This window comes from Macrobrachium rosenbergii, chromosome 52 (assembly GCF_040412425.1).
Source record: "Macrobrachium rosenbergii isolate ZJJX-2024 chromosome 52, ASM4041242v1, whole genome shotgun sequence".
NCBI lineage: Eukaryota > Metazoa > Arthropoda > Malacostraca > Decapoda > Palaemonidae > Macrobrachium > Macrobrachium rosenbergii.
Genome location: NC_089792.1, coordinates 5,863,281 through 5,885,346, shown reverse-complemented (window position 1 = coordinate 5,885,346; position 22,066 = coordinate 5,863,281). Strand labels below are relative to the sequence as shown.

General features: G+C 36.2%; 1 protein-coding gene across 1 annotated transcript in view; it reads left to right on the top strand.

Moving 5' to 3' along the window:
• The window catches only part of LOC136833662 (dopamine receptor 1-like), a 462,462-nt gene that overhangs the window by 434,717 nt on the left and 5,679 nt on the right, over window positions 1-22,066 (top strand). Inside the window, exons 6-8 of the mRNA XM_067095830.1 lie at window positions 4,122-4,289; window positions 5,851-6,061; window positions 7,095-7,312. Of these exons, the coding sequence (XP_066951931.1) occupies window positions 4,122-4,289; window positions 5,851-6,061; window positions 7,095-7,312 (597 nt within the window). The remainder of the gene's footprint in view (window positions 1-4,121; window positions 4,290-5,850; window positions 6,062-7,094; window positions 7,313-22,066) is intronic.

Sequence of the window (22,066 nt, the reverse complement as noted above, 5' to 3'; positions counted from 1 at the left end):
GATTTCTTCACATTTTTCTGACAATGATTACTCATGTTTGCACAATGTCGCTTGGGTGTTTATGGCTATTTATGGGCGCGAGCGCACACGCACACACACACACACACACACACACATATACACACACACATATATACACACACACACACACACACACATATATATATATATATATATATATATATATATATATACATATATATATATATATATATATATATATATATATGCGTACACACACACATATATATGTACGTGTATGTACGTGCGTACAGATAGATAGATAGATAGATAGATATATGGCCTCGTGGTCTAGATTCAGGGCGGTCGTTTGACTGCCGACAAGGCCCGGATTCGAGTCCCAAATTAGGAGGTGCCATCATGGCTTGTTCACTTAAAACAAAACAATTTATCTTAAGAAATCAATTTGCAAGCTTTTGTTTCAGTCCCCATGTCTCTTTATTCCGTCAAGTTGAAGTTTGATTCTCCCATCGCTGAATGGAATTTAATTAAAACGCACGGGATACCAAGACAAAGCCCTCTAAATATATCTGAATATACATATATGTATGTGTGTATATACATATATATATATATATATATATATATATATATATATATATATATATATATATATATATATATATATATATATATATATATATAAACAAAATGCAAACTCGATAACTTCTGAGAAGAAAAATGTATTCATGAACATCATTGACTCATAATGAGCAAACAGTCTTACAGGAGGAAAGGGACATCGTTCATAAAATTCAGAAGGTTAGCTAAAAACTTCTTACACTGTTCTTTGGTGTAACAAACTGTTGTCTTTGATGGCGGTGTGGTGTTGTTATTCCATGCTGTAGCACTGTAAAAAAATAAATTTCCGAAGTCCGAAGAGGGTTTCGACCATATTTTCTTAACTTGGTCGAGAGATAAAGGTTATTTTTTACCCAAGACGGTTTACTCTGAAGACGGCCTGAAAGCTTAACTTTCAGATTCATTATTTTCGTATTTTATCTCTCTCTCGCGCTTGAGGCAGCTTATTAACTAAACTTGCTTTCATGTTGACGGGAGAAGGAAAGTTGGAAAGAAAAGTTCGAATTAGGGGCAGAAAACTCCAAAGAAAACAAAGGAGAAGAGGATGAAAGTGTCACATGAAAGGGTAAGGAGAGAAAATCTCATAATTGTATTTCGTCATTTATAACGTATCTTCCACGTTTTAGCCATTGAAGGATTATCTTTTTTTCGGGTTGTGGGGCATAGGGGGGCGGAGGTGCCTCAGTAAATATTTTAACTTTTATCCTTTTCAACGAATTACTTCAGACTCTGGTTTCTGAAAAGATGCTTAGCTTCCAGTGTACATTTGTACCTCATTATAAACTCAAAATATATGGGTCTATATTCCACGTGTCGAATTCTGCACGTGGAATATACACTTTGCATAAGCTTCGTACTTTTTACCTCCCTTTAGGTGTGGCAGGTAAAAAGTCAAGTCATGAAATTTAGAGATCGAGACTTTGAGAGTTAATTCGTGAAATATTCAACGTGATGAGTACGGATTCCATTCAGACCTATTCCCAGTTTCCATTGCACAAAGAAATAGACTAAGAGAGATCTCTCGTTGGATATGAAAGCTGAAGATATTTTTACCACAGCAATAATACCATCGTACCGTTTTATAACTAAATTTTCATAAGTCTTGTAATGTTTTATATTGATTTTCTGTAAGGAGGAATTGAGAGAAGAAAAGAATTTCGCCGGGTATGGATTGTTATAAATGAAACTGTAAGTGGCGCAGTGGTCTGATTCTCAGCTACCAGTCGAGAGGGCCAGGGTTCAAATCCCACCGCTCACTGATGGCTCGGATTGCGCCACGGCAAAAATCCGGCAGCCCGTCAACCTAACAGTCCGAAAAAACCCGATAGGTTCAGTAGGAGAATAGGTATCAGCCCTTGGGCTGGGAAGTGGGCCTAGCAACAAACTGGCCACGTGTCTTAGGCGTTGCGACCTGTTCCCCAACTGGCTGTCGGCCTAAGAAACAGGAGAGCAGCGCCTGCCCTGTGAGCCTACAGAGACCCAGGAAGACTTTAGCTTTTTAACTTCAAGCTAACTAAATTCCATTCATCTTCACCCCATTGCTGGCTCATTTGCTGTTCGAGATAAAATAAAATATTTATTAATCACCTAATCTTGGAAATATTTACACCAAAGTATATTCCGTCAAGTTCATAGCAAGAACATTCAAATTGAAAAAACAAAGACTCTCAATGAAGAGTGCTAATTAATATTCATTATTATAATTGTTAATATTAATCCTTTCACGCTTCCAATCAAGTTTTTTCTTCATTTGAAAAAATTTTTCCTCTTATACAAAAAACACTTTAAGAAAAGCTGGACCATCACATCATTTTCATATATTAAAGCCTTTTCGTTTCCGTAGGACCCTGTTGAGTCAAGATATAATAATAATGAAAACATGAAATACCAACATTGAGAGAAGAATCATTTCCCCCCCTCCACCTTTCAAGTATTAGGGTAACCTATAAGCTCTTCTGCCCATTGCAATCGACTAACCACCGCTTTGATCCAAGTAATGAAAGCAGCTAAAACACATTCGTGTCTACGTCCAGTAATTAAAACCTGACGCGTCGGTGAATTATGTAATTCCAAACGTCTTCTTCCTGGTGACACAGCCAGCCGGGAGACATGAATTCGTGACTTCCATAATCTGAGCCTGACAGGAGATTTGGTGTATCAACAACAAGGATGTGAATAGGTTGACAGTGGAGAATCTCCGCGAGGTCAACAGACCATTTATTGTCCTCCTCCAGAATCTCCACTGAGGGAGGCCCTGAATAGAATCATCTGTTCAAGATAATTGGACTCCTTATGCGGAACCATTATCAAGAAGGGACACGATTTCAAACTTTTACAGAGCTATAGCTGGCGACATCACGAAGAATGCCATCTAATTTTCTCTCTCTCTCTCTCTCTCTCTCTCTCTCTCTCTCTCTCTCTCTCTCTCTCTCTCTCTCTCTCACACACAATGGAAGTCACTCGTCATTACACTCGTAAGAAGGTCGTTTAGAAGTGGCGATCACTTTTCCAATTCGTTTAAGGAGGCAATCAAAAGGGGGACTCATTCGAAAGCCGTCGGGTAATTGGCTTAGTCAGGCAGCTTTCTCTGGATTCTTTTTTTTTTTTTTTTTTTAACTTTAAATGAACCACAAAGAAATGATTGAGTGACCACTTGTAGACATCCCGTTTTCTTTCTGATTCTCGTTTTCTTTTTATGAACCACGACGAAATGATTTGAGTGACCAATTGTAGACGTCCCGTTTTCTTTGATTCTCGTTTTCTTTTTATGAACCACAAAGAAATTATTTTAGTGACCAATTGTAGACATCCCGTTTCTTTGATTCTCGTTTTCTTTTTATGAACCACAAAGAAATTATTTGAGTGACCACTTGTAGACATTCCTTTTTCTTTGATTCTCGTTTTCTTTTTATGAACCATAAAGAAATTATTTGAGTGACCACTTGTAGACATCCCGTTTTCTTTCTGATTCTCGTTTTCTTTTTATGAACCACGAAGAAATGATTTGAGTGACCAACTGTAGACCTCCCATTTTCTTTCTGATTTTCGTTTTCTTTTTATGAACCACAAAGAAATTATTTGAGGTACCACTTGGAGACATTCCGTTTTCTTTCTGATTTTCGTTTTCTTTTTATGAACCACAAAGAAATGATTTTCGTTTTTGAGTAGATATCCTGTTTTCTTTGATTCTCGTTTTCTTTTTATGAACCATGAAGAAATGATTTGAGTGACCACTTGTAAACATCCCGTTTTCTTTTTTATTCTCGTTTTCTTTTTATGAACCAAGAAGAAATTATTTGAGCGACCAATTGTAGACGTCCCGTTTTCTCTCTGATTCTCGTTTTCTTTTCATGTACCACAAAGAAATGATTTGAGTGACCACTTGTAGACATCCCGTTTTCTTTCTGATTCTTGTTTTCTTTTTATAAGCCACGAAGAAATGATTTGAGTAATCACTTTTTAGCCATCCCGTTTTCTTTCTGATTTATGTTTTATTTTCTTTATTTTTCCCTCGGCAGATTCAGCAGCCTCCGTCGTCCGACAAGCACGAGCAGTGCGCCCTCGAGCTGAGTCCGACATACGCTGTGGTGTCGTCGTGCATCAGTTTTTTTCTACCCTGCTGTGTGATGCTCGGTATCTACTCGCGGCTCTACCTCTACGCCAAGAGACACGTGGAATCTATCAAGGTGAGGCCTGGCACGTTCAAAATTTTGTATTATGCTCTTAGGCTGCGTCCACGTGTCGGCAACTTGTTGCATACTTATCACAAACTAGTTGACAACATGTCGACGACAAGAAGTGGAGAATGATTCTTTAGTCCTAGGATCACCAATAAGAAGTTGACTTGTTCAAAATCTTCCATTATGCTCTTAGGCTGCGTCCACATGTCGGCAACTTGTTGCATACTTATCACAAACTAGTTGACAACATGTCGACGACAAGAAGTGGAGAATGACTCTTTAGTCCTAAGATCACCAATAAGAAGTTGGCTTGTTCAAAATCTCAGTATGCTCTTAGGGTGCCTCCACATGTCGGCAACTTATATCATACCTATCACAAACAAGTCGAAAGCAAGTCAGTGACTGCGTCCACATGTCGACAAATTATTGCATACTTATCACAAACAAGTTGAAATCAAGTTGACGACCTGTGGTGGAGAACGACTCTTTAGCCAGTGCTGGATCATCACATACAGCAACTGTTCAAAATCTTATGCTCTTAGGGTGTGTCCACATGTCTTCAACTTATTGCATACTTGTCACAGACAGGTTGTAAACAAATCAACGACCTGAAGTGGAGAAAGACTCTATAGCCCATGTTGTATCATCATATACAACACTGGTTAGGACTACCAATAAGTCGTTGACTTGTATTCAACATGTTTGTGATATGTGTGGGATAAGTTGCCGTTGTATGTTTATGACATGTTTGTGAATTTTATCCGAATGTGTCTCAAAGTGTTATGGTGTTCATAGTTATGTTTTTTTTTTTTCCATTTTTGCACAGAATATATATATTTTTTTTTTTTGGCAAGGAGAGAAAAATATCTCTAATAATCAAGTTGATTTTGTATATATTTGTTAAATAAAATTAAAGTTACTGGGATATTTGAGAACTTGAAAATTTTTCCCTATATAAAATTATGTTATTTTCCTGTAATTTCTACGGAATCAGCGACAGTTGTTCGTGCAATATAAACTATTCAGAGCTTCAAAAGCACTAAAACAGTTTCCCCTGTATATTATATTATACTATTTTTTTATATGTCCATGACAAAGCTAGGTGAAAAATAATCACGCACACGTAGAATAATGAAAACAACCATTGGAATGAATCTTAAGTGCAGTTTTTCGTAAAAAAAAAAAAAAAAAAACCGAGAGAGATTTTTCTCGCTACCCCAGGAAACAGTTTTATTATTATTATTATTATTATTATTATTATTATTATTATTATTATTATTATTATTATTATTATTATAATGATAGAAATGTACAGTATTTTAAACTGTTATTTAAAAAAATCCACAGTTATAAAAACTTTATATTTCATATTAATAGAATTTTTTTATATAATTGTGGATTATTATTATTATTATTATTATTATTATTATTATTATTATTATTATTATTATTATTATTATTTATTATTATTATTAAAAAAAAATTATTATTTTATTATTATTATTATTATTATTATTATTATTATTATTATTATTATTATTATTATTATTATTATCATCACAACCAGGCGCTTGTGCGACCAGTGACCCTGGGGTCGCTGGAAGGCGACACGTCAAGGCCCAAGAAGGTCGCAGCCCCGTGCCACGTGTCGGAATCGAAGGCGGCCACGACCGTCGGAATCATCGTGGGGACTTTCCTGACGTGCTGGGTGCCCTTCTTCTGTGTCAACATCGCCGTCGCCTTCTGCGACGACTGCATACCTCTCAAGGCGTTTCAAGGTCGGTACAGGAGAGATAAAAGGGAAATTCCTGGATTTTAAAATACTTTAATCATTTACATGTGAATCTCTATATTTTTAAATATTTAGGTGTTTATTTTTTTTATTATTTGTTTATTTTCGTTTTCGTGAGAATTATTTCAGATGTGTTTTAAGGGAATAGATGTCTTTGATAACTGGTATTTTTGTTTTATTTTTGTTCAGTATTTTCATTGTTCAGTTTCGTATTGGCTTCTTCCATGATTCGATTTTTGTTTATTATTTTTCTCGTCTATATTGTTTGCTATCTTCTTTCAAGGGATGAATTTTTCTTATTCTCTCTCTCTCTCTCTCTCTCTCTCTCTCTCTCTCTCTCTCTCTCTCTACATTTAACCTTCACCGCCATCTTTTGTAGCCTCACTCACCCTTAACGACCAGATATTAACACCGTTTTCACTCCCTCTCTCAACCCTGCCCTATTTTCCCCTTATGACCTCCTATTTTCCCCTTATGACCCCTATGACACCTTATAATACCCTATGACCCCTTATGACCCCCAATTACTCCTTTTCAACTAAATGACCCTTCCCCAATTTCATACATAAGCCTATTAAACGTCTCCTTCATCGCCCCTCCGACAGGTGATGACTTGTTTCGGATACACCAACTCTTATGACCCTATATGACCCCTCTATAGCTTGACCCTTCCACCATTTTATACATAAGCCTATTAAACGCCTCCTTCCGGTAGGTGCTGACTTGGTTCGGATACACCATTTCTTATGACCCCCCTCTGACTCCTTTGACCCATTATGACCCCCTATAACCCCTCTTCGGCTAAATGACCCTTCCCCCATTTTATATATAAGATTATTAAACGCCTCCGTCATCGCCTCCTCCCGGCAGGTCCTTCCTGACGTGGTTCGGATACACCAACTCTTATGGCCTCCCTATGACCCCTTATAACCCCATATGACCCTCTATAACTAACTGACCCTTCCACCATTTTATACGTAAGCCTATTAAACGCCTCCTTCACCGCCTCCTCCCGGCAGGTGCTGACTTGGTTCGGATACACCAACTCGTCCTTCAACCCCATCATCTACAGTATCTTCAACCAGGAGTTCAGAGAAGCCTTCACTCGCATCCTCACCTCCAGATGTCGGCCGTGCCCTTCGCTTTGCTGTTATTGCTGCTGTTACAAGGACCCCTCTGGGTTTCCCACCACCCCCACTACGCCGTATTGCTGTTGCCGATGCTGCTTCGTGGAGAAGTAAGTTTTTTTTTTTTTTTTTGGTGGGGGCGTTCTTTATCTCCTTCTTCTGGCTGACTGGAAGCTTCTGCAGAATTTAGTAGCTTTTACTTTACTCTCTTTCTTTCTCTTTAGTTTTTTTGTATTTCCTTTGTTATTCATCTCTCTCTAGTTCCTTTATATCCTTTATTATTACCTCTTAGTTCTAGTTTTATATTTCATTTACAATTACGTCTTTCTCAAGTTCTTTTATTTTTCTTTTATTTCTCTCTCTCTAGTTTTACATTTCATTTATTATTCCTTCTTTCTCTCTGACACGCATAGGGTAGAATCAGTGGCCGATATCATCTTCAAAAATGATGGAAAATACCCGGAAGTCTTGTGGGATTACCTGGAAGACTGATGACGTCATCCGTGACGTCACTACGTTGCTCGTTGAAGATTGGCCGATGGTCGCGTTGTGGAAATGTTTACTCCCAAAATATTTATTTACCAATTCCGTTATCTTAACTTTCCATACTTACATTCATTGCTCCATCTTCCATTTTCCCATTTGCTCTCTCTCTCTCTCTCTCTCTCTCTCTCTCTCTCTCTCTCTCTCTCTCTCTCTATTTATTTCTCTGAAACACGTTCATTTGTTCATTTCTCATTATATATATATATATATATATATATATATATATATATATATATATATATATATATATATATATATATATATGTATATGTGTGTGTGTATATATATATATATGTGTATATATATATATATATATAATATATACATATATATATATATATATTATATATATACATATATATATGTATATATATATATATATATATATATATATATATATATATATATATATATAAATGTGTGTATGTATATATAATGTACATATATTCCACATACGTACATATAACCAAGCCGTATCTTTGACAATGATAAAAACTTCCGAGGGCATTTCTCAAATTTCGTTAGGGATTTTCATCACGTTTAACAAAACCGATTACCAAAGTCCAAATCTAAACACAGTTACATTGAAAACGGAAGACTGAGATATTTGCCACCACTGAGGGAGGATTTGAGCAAAGATACAAGAGTGAAACACAACAAGGTAATGAAGACAACGAGTGAGTTGGATATGGTGAAACACTGTAGATTGAGAATGAAATTTTGGATTAAGGTTAGCGAGCGTGTAATTGAGCGTGTGAATGAGTGTGTAATTGACTTGGATGGGGGCTGATGAAATGTCTGAGCTGAAGAAGAGGGTCTTTTTGTGTCGGAGTGACAGGGTGACAATGTTCAGTTGTGTATGGTGAAAAGGAGAGGGTGAAAAATAATAGCGCTACTCAGTTCTTGGTTTTGATTTTCTGTAAAAGAAAACTGTTGTGCCAGCTTTGCGTGTCCGTCCGCACTTTATTCTGTCCGCACTTTTTTTTCCGCACTTCATTTTTTCCGCATTTATTCTGTCCGCAATTTATTCTGTCGCAGTTTTTTCTGTCCGCACTTTAAGTTTTTTCTGTCCGCACTTTATTCTGTCGCAGTTTTTTCTGTCCGCACTTTATTCTGTCGCAGTTTTTTCTGTCCGCACTTTATTCTGTCGCAGTTTTTTCTGTCCGCACTTTATTCTGTCGCAGTTTTTTCTGTCCGCACTTTATTCTGTCGCAGTTTTTTCTGTCCGCACTTTATTCTGTAGTTTTTTCTGTCCGCACTTTATTCTGTCGCAGTTTTTTCTGTCCGCACTTTTATTCTGTCGCAGTTTTTTCTGTCCGCACTTTATCTGTCGCAGTTTTTCTGTCCGCCCGCAGATCTTAAAAACTACTGAGGATATTGGGTGAAATACCACTAGTCTGAAACCATGGAACGAGCCAAAGTCTGAAGTTAAGAAACGATCCAAAATACCGCGCGTCTGGAATCAGGAATGGGTAAAAATACTGCACGTCTGAAATCAGGAATGTGTAAAATACCGAGATTCTGAAACCAGTAGATCAGGAATGGGTGAATTACCACTAGTCTGAAACCAAGAAATGGCCCAAAGTCTGAAATCAGGAAACAAGCCAAAATACTGCGAGTCTGAAATCAGGAATGGGTAAAATACTGAGAGTCTGAAATCAGGAATGGGTAAAATACTGCTAGTCTGAAATCAGGAATGAGTAGGATACCGTTAATCTGAAATCAGGAATGAGTAAGATACCGTTAATCTGAAATCAGGAATGAGTAAGATACCGTTAATCTAAAATCAGGAATGTGTAAGATACCGTTAATCTGAAATCAGGACTGTGTAAGATACCGTTAATCTGAAATCAGGATTGTGTAAAATGCTGCGAGTCTGAAATCAGGAATGGGTAAAATACAGCGAGTCTGAAATCAGGAATGAGTAATATACCGTTAATCTGAAATCAGGAATGTGTAAGATACCGCGAGCCTGAAATCAGTAAATCAGGAATAGGCTAAAGACCGAGTCGGACCCAAGGAAAGACCCAGAGTTTGAAATCAGGAAACAAGCCAAAATGCCGTGAGTCTGGAATCAGAAACACGCCAAAATACCCTGAGTCTGAAATCAGGAATGGGTAAAAAAACAGAAACAAGGGTCCGATGAAAGTTCAGCCTCCATTTATGACAGAAGAATAGCGAAGGATCAGTGAGTAAAGGGGTGGCTGGCTTGTCGAATGGAGTGCCGAGCTTTAAACCGATGGAGGAAAGAGGTTTTCGCGCAAAACAAGAGGGAGAAAGCCATTGTTTGGCCCGGGATTTTGAGAGTGGGGAGGAAGAACACACACGCACGAGGCATTGACATCGCATGCATGGCAACTTTAAGGCTGTGGGAATATGTTGCGTGTCTTTCTAATCCGGGAAATGAAACAAAACGAGGGTGGACGAGGAAGAGTCTCTCTCTCTCTCTCTCTCTCTCTCTCTCTCTCTCTCTCTCTCTCTCTCTCTCTCTAGTAAACCTGAGTTCTGATGTGTTTACTTAGAAGCAACAATTTATTTTTCAATAGCATTTTTGAAGAGTCTCTCTCTCTCTCTCTCTCTCTCTCTCTCTCTCTCTCTCTCTCTCTCAAACCTGATGTGTTACTAAACTAAAGTCTGTTAGATAAACCTATCAAAGTTAATTCACTCTTCAAATTCTCTCTCTCTCTCTCTCTCTCTCTCTCTCTCTCTCTCTCTCTCTCTCTCTCTCTAAACCTCTCTCTCTAGTCTGAGTTCTGATGTTTACTTAGAAAAGTTAATTTATTTTTCAATAGCATTTTTTCAAGCATTCTCTCTCTCTCTCTCTCTCTCTCTCTCTCTCTCTCTCTCTCTCTCTCTCTCTCTCGTAAACCTGATGTGTTACTAAACTAAAGTCTCTTGGAGATAAACCTATCAAAGTTAATTCACTTTTCAAATTTCTCTCTCTCTCTCTCTCTCTCTCTCTCTCTCTCTCTCTCTCTCTCTCTCTCTAGAAGAAAACTTATAGAAGTTAATTCACTTTTATAGCATTTTCAATGAGCTCTCTCTCTATATCTCTCTCTCTCTCTCTCTATATCTCTCTATCTCTCCAAAACCACTTTCATCTCATATTCTTAATCAGAGATTTCTCAAGACTGAAAGCTGTCATGGAAACTGAAAGTCTACCTTGTGGCTTAAACTTAAAAAAAAAAAAAAAGTACCCTGTGGCTTATAGCTTTAAAAGTCACACGCGACATTTTGTCCTATATTTTTAGGGGGAGGAATTTTAGATGTTAAAGCATAATTATTCCTCTTTTTATTACGCTGAATGATCACTTTTTCTCGTAATTAGTACCATTCCTGGGTGGTGCAAATGACTTTCCCAGTGATGGCTGTTATCAGATGAAAATGGATTTGAACGATTTTCCCCAGTGATTAGAAGTCTTTTTTCCCCCAATCGGTGATTTTAAATTCTGAGATAATTAGTGTCCACGTGAAGATATCTGTGACAGATTAGACTTTTTTTCAGCTGATAGTTAAAAAAATTTATTGCTGCTCTGGCTTCAAAAAAAATAAAAGAATACTCGTTAAATTTGACGACATTTTTAATGGGCGTTATTGGTTATAGTATTTGTCTGTCCATTTCAGTGTTGAAGCGTTTCTCTACAGTTGTCTTTGGCCATGCAAAATTTATTTGATCACTGACAAACATTTTTAATTGCGCTGTTATATGACAACATTCCTTTCACTCACATACAGCTTACACGTTCATGCACACATACACACACACACACACACACATATATATATATATATATATATATATATATATATATATATATATATATATATATGGTATATATTTAGACACACACATGCTCCTTTCTTTACAGTTCAGAATTACTGGAGCTTATTTTGCACCATGCATGTGTCAATAGTTACAAAATCATGTATCTGTAAATAGAAAATTGCTGTAGAAATATTTCCAGTTCTTCTTCCATCCCTGTTCAGTCCACGCAGCTAATGGCAGTGCAGAATATCCCGACGCGATATGAAACAAGTAAAATATGTCGGCGCAGTTGAGATTTCTGTACATCGTATAATCAAGGCCACCGAAAATAGATCCATCTTTCGGTGGTCTCGGTATAGTGCTATATGGGCAGCGGCCCATGAAACTTTAACCTCGTCTATATCGTTGCCAGAAGCACGATTATGGTTAACTTGAATCTTAAATAAAATAAAAACTACTGAGGCTAGAGGGCTGCAATTTGGTAGGTTTGATGATTTGAGGATGGATGATCAACATACCAATTCGCAGCCCTCTAGCCTCATTAGTTTTTAAGATCTGAGTGCATGAGGACGGTTAGACAAAGCCGGCACAATAGTTTGCTGTCAAAAACCAACTAAAAGCTGCGTGGTACTTACACACACACACACACACACACACTTCCGTGATGAGAAACCATCCTTCTTCCTTTTCTGACATCCAGCCTGAGATAGAAATGAGTTCTGGAGAACCTCCCTCCCCACGACTCTGTTTTGTGCCCTTGTCCTAAAAGGAAACCCTAAGAGTATTTCATGAGGAGAAGAAGAAGAAGCTGCTTTTGCTGGTGCTGCAAGAAGTGAGGGACTTCCGTGCGCAGCATTACGGATCCTCAGACTACTTTTCTCTCTCTCTCTCTCTCTCTCTCTCTCTCTCTCTCTCTCTCTGTGTGTCTGTGTGTGTGACACTTAAAAGGTCGGTTTTCGAAGGCACGATTATTTTTTTTTTTTTTTTGCTGAATCAAAGAATAAAATGGGGTCGATTGATCGATCGTAAGAGAGTGAAAATTTATAATATATAAAAAAATTAGGAATAGCATTCGATAATTCTAGTGAAATTAACCGTAGAAATAAAGAAATGGCTAAGAGTTAATATAGTTTATAAAAAAAAAAGGGTCAAAGAAATTTGCGTTTTCTCTAGTAATAATGCTTAATATTTTAGAGGCTTAGCTAATTCTAGCGAAATTTGTTGTAGATGTTAAGAAATTACTAAGAATTAATACATTCTATGAACAAAAATGTCAGACAAATCATCCTCTTTTCTAATAACAATGCGTAAAATTTTGAAGGCTTCGACAAAATTATGTGTGTATGTGATTCCAGTGGTATTCACTTGTCTGTTTTTTTTTTTTTTTTTTTTGGCAATTAAAAAAAGAAGTCTTTTTTTATGTCCGTCCGCACTTTTTCTTTCCGCCCTCAGATCTTAAAAAGTACTTGGGCTAGAGGGCTGAAAATTGATATGTTGATCATCCACCCTCCAATCATCGAACATACCAAACTGCAGCCCTCTAGCCTCAGTAGTTTTTATTTTATTCAAGGTTAAATTTAGCCATAATCGTGCTTCTGGCAACGAAATAGGATAAGCCTACAGCGGGCCGTGGTTAAAGATTCATCGGTCGCGGCTCATACAGCATTATACCGAGACCACCGAAAGACAGATCTATTTTCGGTGGCCTTGATTATACGCTGTACAGAAAATTCGATTGCGCAGAAGAAACTTAGGCGCATTTTTTTACTTGTTCTTTTCAGGATTATACACTGCTAAGTTTTAAATTTTTTTAAAGTTAGTTATCTTGTTGTTTTAATTTTTAATACTGTATCAACAGAAGCATATTTTTATCCTTAACACTGTATATTTGTCGAGATCGTCAAGAATCATACACGTTGAGGCCTCGTCATCAAGTGTCCTAGAGACTATGCAGATAAATCTACGGTGCAGACTCTCCACATTTCATTTAAACTCCGTAGGTAGTCAAATGGTAGGGTAACGAACCTTGTAATCTTCACCGATGTCCACCGAAAGTTGGCCACCAACTCTCTCTCTCTCTCTCTCTCTCTCTCTCTCTCTCTCACCGACCTTACATAGGTACGTCATAGCTTTACCAGGCTCGCTGACAGAGGTATTAACCCTCCTGTCATGATCCGTGATAAGACCTTTTTTGCAAACGCTGTATAAAATTCAGACACAACCATCAGCTGATATCCCCCAGGCATTACTGCGTGCTTTGCAGGACATACCAGACCAACAAGGATGACGGCTTGCTTTCATCTCCCCTCCCGCACTTAGAAACCCATTTGCGTCAGTTCATCGACCGTTCAACTTTTCTATGGACCCTAATGAACCATTGTCTTACTGTGTCTTTCGTCGTGCCCAGAATAAAAAAAAAAAGAGAGAGAAAAAGATCTGTATTTTTCACTCGTGATATACAAGAGCTCTTACTGGCGCTCATGCGTTTCTCCATTTGGCATATTGGCGTTCATTCCTCTTCAAACCTCGCTCGTTCCGTCGCTAGAGCGGGTACATTTTGTAATGGGACAAATTACTCGGAGGACCTAAATTGACACACTTTAGTTGGGGGAGTGGTGGAAGGGGTTGGGGCGGGGAAGGATCTCCCATCCCACTTCGTTCCATGACGTATTTCATAACGGAATGGGAGGCATTTCGACGATGTGCTATGATTTGGTGCGTTTCATCAATATTCCAGTTCGTTCATGGGGATATGAAGTGGCGAACTTGAACTTTTTTTTTTTTCATTTCAAGCGAATGGCGATACCTGTAGACTGCTATTTCGGTCAATTTCAAATTGAAAAGCTATTCTTTTTGACGTTAGACCTCGGGCATTCTTTCGTAACGAGAACAGATAAAGAGACGAGGGAAAATTTCGGTTAATTGACCTTCATATCCACCTGACGGTTTTAGTTAAGGTTGGTGATCAACTGAACTGCCCGGAACTGTAAACAAAAAAAAAGGTTCTTTGTTTTCCAGAGGGCCTCTTGTAAAATCTATGCCACTTTTCGCATCATTGTTTTACTGATGAAAAGGTCACGTTATTTATGCAGTGTTAGGTAGGAATTTCGACATTTAATATCTGCAGTTTTTTTTTCTGTTAATCTAATATATTAATTGTTTCAGTTAAATATATTTGTACACTCTCACACACACATACGCGCATATATATATATATATATATATATATATATATATATATATATATATATATATATATATATATATATATATATATATATATATATATATGTATATGTGTGTGTGTGTACAAATATAAATGACAAATTTAATGTATGAATGTATATATTATATATAAATATATATATATATAGGGAATATAAATAAGACAAATTTAATAAGAATTCTCTGTATCTATCTAATATATATATATATACATACATACATACATATATGTGTATGTTATGTATATAGATACATAGAGTTCTTATTGAATTTGTCTTATTTATATTCCCTTGCAAGCATTCAAGCTTTAATTTTTAATTAGTAACTTTGACTTGACTTACTTAGTTATACAAAACACTTATTATAGATACCGGTTACATCGATTTAATAGAGGATTATTTCGTACGTAATTATAATTTCGTGATCGCTTCAACTTAAAGCCATGACGTGTTTTGATAGCTGGGGCATAGAGCTAAAATCCCTATATTTTATATCGTTCAGGTTCAACCTGTGGAAAGCACCTTTTCAATCTGCATCATGCAACCTTTATTTGTAATTTATGAGCCCATTAAAATTAGATCATGAAACGAGTAGGGGGGGATAGTGCCATCAGTGCACCTCATGCGGTGCACTGTAGGCATTACGTAAGGTTCTTTGCAGCGTGCCTTCGGCCCCTAGTTGCAACCCCTTTCGTTTCTTTTTCAGTACCTCCTTTCATATTATCTTTCTTCCATCTTCCTTTCCAGCCTCTCCTAACAATTGATTCATAGTGCAACTGTGAGGTTTTCCTCCTCTTACACCTTTCAAACCTTTTATTGTCAGTTTCCGTTTCACTCCTGAATGACCTCATAGTTCCCAAAGCTTGGTCTTTGGCTTAAATTCTATATTCAATTCAGTTCAACGAGCAAACAAATGGTTTTGTTAAATTTCCACAAAAAAAAAAAAAGTTTTTGATAGCGAATGTATTTCTCTACGCTACTCCAACTGTACACAAGCTTTAATTATCTCATTTACTTTTTCCCTGTTCGGTGGCGTTCAGTTAAATGCTTCCTGTGTGTTCTGTAAATTGGTTTTTTAGCCATGTCAGCCATAAGGTCATTTTGCTTGACCTTCCTGAGAACTATGGTTTTAAGCATTCCCCTAAGAGCTTGGTGGCTATATGCCATCGCCATTTCCCGTTAACCCTTAAGAGCAAACAGTCTTCATTCCGCATCAGACAAAAGGTATAATTTTTAAAGTTAAGGTGAACTAGTTTTATCAGTCATAATTTCCCTTTATCTCCAAACCAGGGAACCTTTTGAACTTTTGTGCCTTTCCATCATTTTTTTATGTTCTTTTGTTATCACTCAACCCAGAATCATTTTTGTTTGCATTTATTTTTTTCAGTTTGTTAGTATATTCGGTCGCTCTCGTTCTCACTCTGTGCAGGAAAATTGGTTCAAAATGAAAAGGCGAATCCGGTGTACCATTATAGCATATATTTTTCAAGATCGTCCTTCCTAGCGTTATTTTTTGTTTGTGTTCTTGTACTGTACTGGAAACCTGACAAACCTGTATGATAGCTTTTTTTTTTATCGAATATAATTTGGAGATTGTTTTGTTTTGTCGAAATACCTTTTTGTTTCACTTTAAATCCTTTTGCAGAGAACGAACAGTTATGGAATAATTCCGTTCACTTGTACTGGAGGTCAGTATGCATATTGATTTCTGTAATATACGATTTTCGTTTATTATTGTCGTCAGGTAATGCTCTATGACACTTAGTTATCACAGCGATCATTTTTTGTAGTTTGAAACAGTTTTTCGAAACACGACGAGCTCCAGTAAAAAAAGATAATTTTTGTGGTTAAGTGGAAACAATTTTTGCTCCAATAAAAAAGATAATTTTTGTAGTTAATGAAACGCGAAGATCTCCAGTAAAAAAGATAATTTTTGTAGTTAATGGAAACAATTTTTCGAAACCGAAGATTCAGTAAAAAGATAATTTTTGTAGTTTGAAACAATTTTTCGAAACACGACGAGCTCAGTAAAAAAAGATAATTTTTGTGGTTATGAAACAATTTTATCCAATAAAAAAGATAATTTTTTAGTTGTGAAACAATTTTTCGAAACGCGAAGATCTCCAGTAAAAAGATTTTTTTTAGTTTGGAAACAATTTTCGAAACGCGAAGATTCAGTAAAAAGATAATTTTTTGTAGTTAAGTGGAAACAATTTTTCGAAACGCGAAGATCTCCAGTAAAAAAAGATAATTTTTTGTAGTTAAGTGGAAACAATTTTTCGAAACGCGAAGATCTCCAGTAAAAAAAGATAATTTTTTGTAGTTAAGTGGAAACAATTTTTCGAAACGCGAAGATCTCCAGTAAAAAAAGATAATTTTTTGTAGTTAAGTGGAAACCGAAACGCGAAGAAAAAAGATAATTTTTGTAGTTAAGTGGAAACAATTTTTCGAAAGGCTCCACTAAAAAGATAATTTTTGTGGTTAAGAAACAATTTTTCGAAACCCCAATAAAGAAGAATACCTGTGCGTTGATAACGAAATCATTTTAATGATGCAGTCGTTAAATCTACTTCACCGTCCACAATTGTTGCATCATAAATCAGTGCCGGCAGCACTACGGTTAGTGCAGATTACCCAACAGCTGTTAAATCTCTCTCTCTCTCTCTCTCTCTCTCTCTCTCTCTCTCTCTCTCTCTCTCACACTCTCTCACACACACACACACTCACACACACACCTTTGGATTAAACCTAGATTCATACTAGTTTTAGTCCATTTCTTTGTTGTGAAAATATGATTCTCTCTCTCTCTCTCTCTCTCTCTCTTTTCTTCTTCTTCTTCTTCTTCATATAACTTGGGACGGAAGCTAAAATCATATTTTTGGTTTCAGTGCATTTCTTTGTTTTGAAAGTAGGATTATAAGACGTTCTTGGAATCCTGTGATAATTTTTCTCTATTTTCCATGTTGCTTAAGGATGTCAGGTCAATGGTGCGTGTTAAGTAAAAAAGTAAATTTTGCCACTTTCTGCCTTCATTTTTTACACAATGATCTGTGGTCATTATGAGCTTGGTGTTTTTAACTGTAGAACTGATATTAATTATGAGTATCACCATACAGGTACACAGCACTCACTTTATCTAATCTGAAAATACACGTATTTACAGCAAAAGATCACCCGGTTGATATATGAATTTACCAAAAAAACAGCAAAAGGTCACCCAGTCAGTATACGAACTTACCAAAAAAACAGCAAAAGATCACCCAGTCAGTATACGAACTTACCAAAAAAAACAGCAAAAGATCACCCAGTCAGTATACGAACTTACCAAAAAAAACAGCAAAAGATCACCCAGTCAACCTATGAACTTACCAAAAAAAACAGCAAAAGATCACCCAGTCAGTTACGAACTTCAAAAGATCAGTCAGTATACGAACTTACCAAAAAAACAGCAAAAGATCACCCAGTCTACGAACTTCAAAAGATCAGTCAGTATACGAACTTACCAAAAAAAACAGCAAAAGATCACCCAGTCAGTATACGAACTTGCAAAAAAACAGCAAAAGATCACCCAGTCAACCTATGGACCAAAAAAAAGCAAAGATTCAGTCAGTTTACGAACTTACCAAAAAAACAGCAAAAGATTCAACCATGAACTTCAAAAGATCTGTATACGAACTTACCAAAAAAAGCAAAAGATCAAGTGTATGAACTTTCAAAAGATCACCCAGTCAGTATACGAACTTACCAAAAAAACAGCAAAAGATCAGTCAGTATACGAACTTACCAAAAAAAACAGCAAAAGATCACCCAGTCAGTATACGAACTTACCAAAAAAAACAGCAAAAGATCACCCAGTCAACCTATGAACTTACCAAAAAAAACAGCAAAAGATCACCCAGTCAGTATACGAACTTACCAAAAAAAACAGCAAAAGATCACCCAGTCAGTATACGAACTTACCAAAAAAAACAGCAAAAGATCACCCAGTCAGTATACGAACTTACCAAAAAAAACAGCAAAAGATCACCCAGTCAGGAACTTACCAAAAAAACAGCAAAAGATCACCCAGTCATACGAACTTACCAAAAAAACAGCAAAAGATCACCCAGTTTGAACTTACCAAAAAAACAGCAAAAGATCACCCAGTTTTGTTACAAAAAAAACAGCAAAAGATCACCCAGTCAATTATGAACTTACCAAAAAAACAGCAAAAGATCACCCAGTCAACCTTGAACTTACCAAAAACAGCAAAAGATCACCCAGTCAGTATACGAACTTACCAAAAAAACAGCAAAAGATACCCAGTCAGTATACGAACTTACCAAAAACAGCAAAAGATCAAAAGTCAACCTATGAACTTACAAAAAAAAACAGCAAAAGATCACCCAGTCAGTATACGAACTTACCAAAAAAACAGCAAAAGATCACCCAGTCAGTATACGAACTTACCAAAAAAAACAGCAAAAGATCACCCAGTCAAATGACTTACCAAAAAAAACATTAAAAGATCACCCAGTCAGTATATTTTACCAAAAACAGCAAAAGATCACCCAGTCAGTTAGAACTTGAGTCAGTATACGAACTTACCAAAAAACAGCAAAAGATCACCCAGTCAGTATACAACTTACCAAAAAAAACAGCAAAAGATCAGTCAGTATACGAACTTACCAAAAAAACAGCAAAAGATCACCCAGTTTTTGAACTTACCAAAAATGCAGCAAAAGATCACCCAGTCAGTATACAGAACTTACCAAAAAAAACAGCAAAAGATCACCCAGTTATGAACTTACAAAAAAAAACAGCAAAAGATCACCCATCAGTATACGAACTTACCAAAAAAACAGCAAAAGATCACCCAGTCACGAACTTACCAAAAAAACAGCAAAAGATCACCCAGTCAGTTACGAACAGCAAAAAAAAAACAGCAAAAGAAAAGATCAAAAAAAACAGCAAAAGATCACCCAGGAACTTACCAAAAAAAACAGCAAAGATCACCCTGTCAGTATATGAACTTACCAAAAAAACAGCAAAAGATCACCCGGTCAATAAATGAACTTACCAAAAAAAAGAAAGTCAAAAGACTTACCACCCGGTCAATATATGAACTTACCAAATTAAAAGATTTTCAATAAACGTCTTACTTCATTCATGCATCTGAGTTTCGTGCCTTGACAAAAAAAAAAAACTTGAAGAATATAAATAAATTTGTTCACGCTTCTATTTGTTTCCTTTATTTTATATAATAGGTGATAGGAATTAATCCCATTAATTTTTTTAAATCCCATTAAATTTTTAAAAATTCCGTTAAATTTTTTAATGATTTTTTTAATCCCGTTAATTTTTCTAAATACCATTAATTTGTTTTAATCCCATTAATTTTTTTTAAATCTCATTAATTTTTTTTAAATCCCATTAAATTTTTTTAAACCCATTAATTTTTTTAAATCCCATTAAATTTTTAAAATCCAATTAATTTTTTAAAATCCTATTAATTTTTTTAAATCCCATTAATTTTTTTTAAATCCCATTAATTTTTTAAATCCCATTAATTTATTTTAAATCCGATTAAATTTTTTAAAATCCCATTAATTTTTTTAAAAATCCCATTAAATTTTTAAATCCCATTAAGTTTTTTATATCCCATAATTTTTTTAAATCCCACTAAGTTTTTTGAATCCCATTAATTTTTTTTCTAATCCCATTTAATTTTCCATTTCATATTGCAGAGGTCATATGTAACACAGAAATCTCGCAAATTTTCCTCATTTTTCACGGTAATTTTTCATCGGGTACAGCATCCATAAATCCACTTCAGTGGCAACGCCGAATGAAACCATTAATCAGGAAATAATCGTTGAATAGAATGAGATTCGACAGTAAATTAATCTCGCCATTATAATATACGCACGTGCAAGTTGATATTGCCAGAATATATCTGCGTATAATGATACTGAACTATGTTCCTGTGAATATGTTTCACTGACTTTCCTTTTAGTTTTCTGTAAAAGAAAGCTATTGTGCCGGCTTTGTCTGTCCGTCCACACTTTATTCTGTCCGCACTTTCTGTCCACACTTTTTCTGTCCGCCCTAAGATCTTAAAACCTACTAAAGCTAGAGTGCTGTAAATTGGTATGTTGATCATCCACCTTCCAATCATCAAACATACCAAATTGCAGCCCTCTGGACTCAGTAGTTTTTATTTTACTTAAGGTTAAAGTTAGCCATAATCGTGCTTCTGGTAACGATATAGGATAGGCCACCACCGGGCCTTGGTTAAAGATAGATCTATTTTCGGTGGCCATGATTATAGCAGCTGTCCAGAAAACTGGATTACGCCAACTTATCGCGTACATATCACAAACATGTTGAAAACTAGCCAACAACTTTTAAGTGGAAAACAATCTTTGGCCAGTGCTACATAATCGTGTGAAGCACTGGTTAGAACTACCAGTAAATCGTTGACTTGTATTCAACATGTTTGTGATGTGTGTGTGCATGTTTGTAATTTGTGTACGATAAGTTACCGACATATGTTGACAACATGTTTTACTAATGTTTGCTGTCTGCTTACTAACCCAACAAGTGTTTCTTGTATCAGAGTTAGTAGTATGGCGCATAGTGACTGGCTTTATTCTACCCATGTTTATTTGAAGGTTAGGGCACCTTACTACAATTCCTATTGACAAAAATATTCTTGAAAGCTATTTCCAGTCATTGTAGCAATCATAATATCTTCAACCTTGGAGTTTCTGATTACTGAAGCTAATCCACATATAGCTTTTTTTATATTCCATTTCCTTAGTATTATATTACGAACTCTCGTTGCCAGAGGTCTGAGATATGAACTTTTTCTTCAAGTTTCATCATGTGAACTCTGTCTTCAGTAAGCAAACCTACAACTGGGAATACTACGGTTTTCTCCAGTTAAAGCCCAAAAAGAAGGGAATGTAAGTTCATTTCTCTGTGTAAGTTATTCCTTCCAGTTAATCTAAGAGAGTCAGAACAAGCTCTAACTTGACAAAAATAAAAATACTTGCTGTCGATTCAAAAGTCCGCCGACATTCACACTCTAAAATTAAATTAATGCACTCTCTGTTCTGGAAGAGTATTAGCCTTTGAGTGTCGGCGCACTATTGAAGTTGGCTGTACCTAATTGTGCCATTAAGGAAGAAAAAAGTAAAAAAATGCGCCGAAGTTTCTTCGGCGCAATCGAGTTTTCTGTACAGCCGCTGCAGCTTATAATCAAGGTCACAGAAAATAGATCTATCTTTCGGGGGTTTCGGTATAATGCTGTATGAGCCGCGGCCCATGAAACTTTAACTACGGCT